This window comes from Helianthus annuus, chromosome 11 (assembly GCF_002127325.2).
Source record: "Helianthus annuus cultivar XRQ/B chromosome 11, HanXRQr2.0-SUNRISE, whole genome shotgun sequence".
NCBI lineage: Eukaryota > Viridiplantae > Streptophyta > Magnoliopsida > Asterales > Asteraceae > Helianthus > Helianthus annuus.
The window spans coordinates 34,109,338-34,112,210 of record NC_035443.2 but is presented as its reverse complement, the minus strand read 5'-3'; the positions used below and the strand labels follow the sequence as shown (position 1 = coordinate 34,112,210).

Below are 2,873 nucleotides of genomic sequence, written 5' to 3'. Positions count from 1 at the left end.
GAATTGGAGATAGAGCATAGTTGATTTGAATGATGATCGAGCTCTTGTAAGTCAAGGAAACACAATAGGACCTCGATCCGTATAAAACAAATTTTATAAAATGATTTATATAGCATGGCCTGGTTATTTGAATTTTCAAAAGTCGAACAAGTATAAATAAAGATGTTCGGATATTTAATTAATTAAGAATGGTGACCCTATAACGGACAAATAGAAAAACCTGTTAGCTGTAAACGCATCAAACAAATAAAAGCTTTCCAAAAGAACAACGCAAAAATAGGATGTGATCTTTGTTTTATTAGTTTTCAACAGTGATGATTTTATCACGCGTATGTAGGCAAAACCAACAGCTGGAATAATGGCATAAGCTAGCTGTAACGCGTATGTTGGTTTGCCTTAATAATTATAAGCTTCCTTTTCCACCAACCAGGATGGTTCCTGTCGCAAATTGCCGATCCAACCACACCTATATAAAGTCTCACTTTCCCACATATCTTTCCCATCACATCCATCCTTCTCTATCACCACCTCTCACAGAACAACAATGGCACAATCAGAATATTATTCAAACTCAAAAGCTTCTGCAATCTCTCTAATAATTGCGAGTCTAATAGTAGCCGCATCCGCAGGCAGTTTTTATGATGAAATGGACCTCACATTTGGTGGTGAACGTGCTAAGATTCTCAATGGCGGTCAGGATCTCTCCCTTTCACTCGATCAGTACTCTGGCTCTGGTTTCCAGTCCAAGAACGAGTATCTCTTTGGGAGGTTCGACATGCAACTGAAACTAGTACCTGGCAACTCTGCTGGCACCGTCACCACATTCTATGTAAGTACATTAATTTTCATATCTTAATTATCATTTTGTCCACTTATATTAATTAATATATCTAACCATGACTTTGTTTTGAATCACATCAGTTGTCATCACAAGGCGCGGGACATGATGAGATAGACTTTGAATTCTTGGGCAACTCAACAGGAAACCCTTACACAATCCACACCAATGTGTATTCACAAGGCAAAGGGGATAAAGAACAGCAGTTCCACCTATGGTTCGACCCTACTGCAGCCTTCCACACATACACCATCGTATGGAACGCCCAAAGAATCATGTAAGTCTCGCATACAGCATATATCTTAGTATCTCACTGGTTCTTGGTTTTTACTATCTTTTTTTGTATATTAATTGCATGGAATACTAATCTCCTGGTAAATCCTCTTGCTGCAGTTTCTTGATAGATAACATACCAGTAAGGGTGTTCAATAACCATGAGGCTGCTGGGGTCCCCTTCCCCAAGAGCCAACCAATGAGGGTGTATGCCAGCTTGTGGAATGCCGATGACTGGGCAACCCAAGGTGGGCGTGTTAAGACCGACTGGACTAAGGCACCTTTCACAGCTTCCTACAGGAAATTCAACGCCAATGCCAACAAAGTGGGCCCCAACTCAAAGTCAACTAGTTCTGAAAATGAAAACCAGGCATGGAGTACACAAGGACTCGATGCGGCAGGGCGAAACCGGATTAGGTGGGTGCAAAACAAGCACATGATCTACAACTACTGCAATGACTACAGCCGGTTTCCCAATGGTCTTCCTGTTGAATGCACACGGTCCAGATTCCTCTAAAGCCTCACTACTCTAGATCTTGATTTGCATATTCCATTAATATGTTGTGAATGTTTTTTAGTGTCAGAACATTCTTTATTCTTTGATTCATTGTACACTGCACAAATTCATATTATAAATAATTATAGTAGTATAATAAGAAGGATGTCGATTCTTGGCTTTTTATTGAAAAGAAAATGAAAATATTTGGTTATGTAGTATGGTCATGACCCAAATCACCACCACCATCCTCCACGTTAATCCACTCCTAAACACCAATATGTTGTGGTAATGATGCAAAGCACCATCCGTTTTCTATTTTTATATTTTTTTGTTTCGTTCATCAAATTCAAGAAAGGGGGTTCATGGTCTCAATGGAAATTTCCACGAGAACCACGGTGGAAAAGGGAGGGGGCAGTGCTCCACGAGATCAATGTCACACGTGACAATCCATGATCCAAACCATCACTCATACCCCATAGCCTCACACTATAAAAACAATTTGAGTAAATTGCCATTTGTAGTGTTCCCCACTTTTTTATTGTTCCCAAATAAACCATGAGAACTTGGTAAAAAACAATTCAAATTCATTTTTTTACCCTTATCATTATTATTTGAATACAATATTAAAAATTTAATTTATATGGTAAAAAACCAGAAAATTTACACATGTGTAAGTTTACCATTTACACATTTGTAAATTTGTTATATTTACACATGTGTAAAAATCTAATAAAAGTAACTTTGAGAGTAGAAATGAATTATTTGATGTTGTAAATTTTTTTGATGTTTTATTTTAATTACAATGAAGTTTGTATTAAAAAAATTGATTTTGATTGGTTTTTTCATTCGTTCTCAACGAAGCCATATATATATATATATATATATATATATATATATATATATATATATATATATATATATATATATATATAACGTGCGTGATTAATGTTTTCATCATGCGTGATAAATGTTTTCCAACATGCGTGATTTGGGTTTTTAGTTTACAACGTGCGTGATTTTGAAATGAACTTGCGTAATTACCTGCCGTACGTGATGTACGTTAAGCCGTAATGTAAGTTAACTGGCCTATATATATATATATATATATATATATATATATATATATATATATATATATATATATATATATATATATATATATATATATATATATATATATATATATATTGGAGTGTTTAAATGAGAACGTTAAATATTGCGAGAACCGTGAGAACGAATGAAAAAATCGCAAAAACTTGGTAA

The 2,873-nt window shown here is 35.3% G+C and overlaps 1 protein-coding gene across 1 annotated transcript; it reads left to right on the top strand.

Moving 5' to 3' along the window:
• The first annotated feature begins 488 nt into the window (after nucleotides 1–488).
• On the top strand, nucleotides 489–1,773 carry LOC110889988 (xyloglucan endotransglucosylase/hydrolase 2). The gene is made up of 3 exons (XM_022137561.2): nucleotides 489–829; nucleotides 922–1,115; nucleotides 1,232–1,773. Exons 1-3 carry the CDS (start codon nucleotides 545–547, stop codon nucleotides 1,626–1,628), a joined length of 876 nt encoding a protein of 291 aa, XP_021993253.1. The 5' UTR covers nucleotides 489–544; the 3' UTR covers nucleotides 1,629–1,773.
• The last annotated feature ends 1,100 nt before the right edge of the window (nucleotides 1,774–2,873 follow it).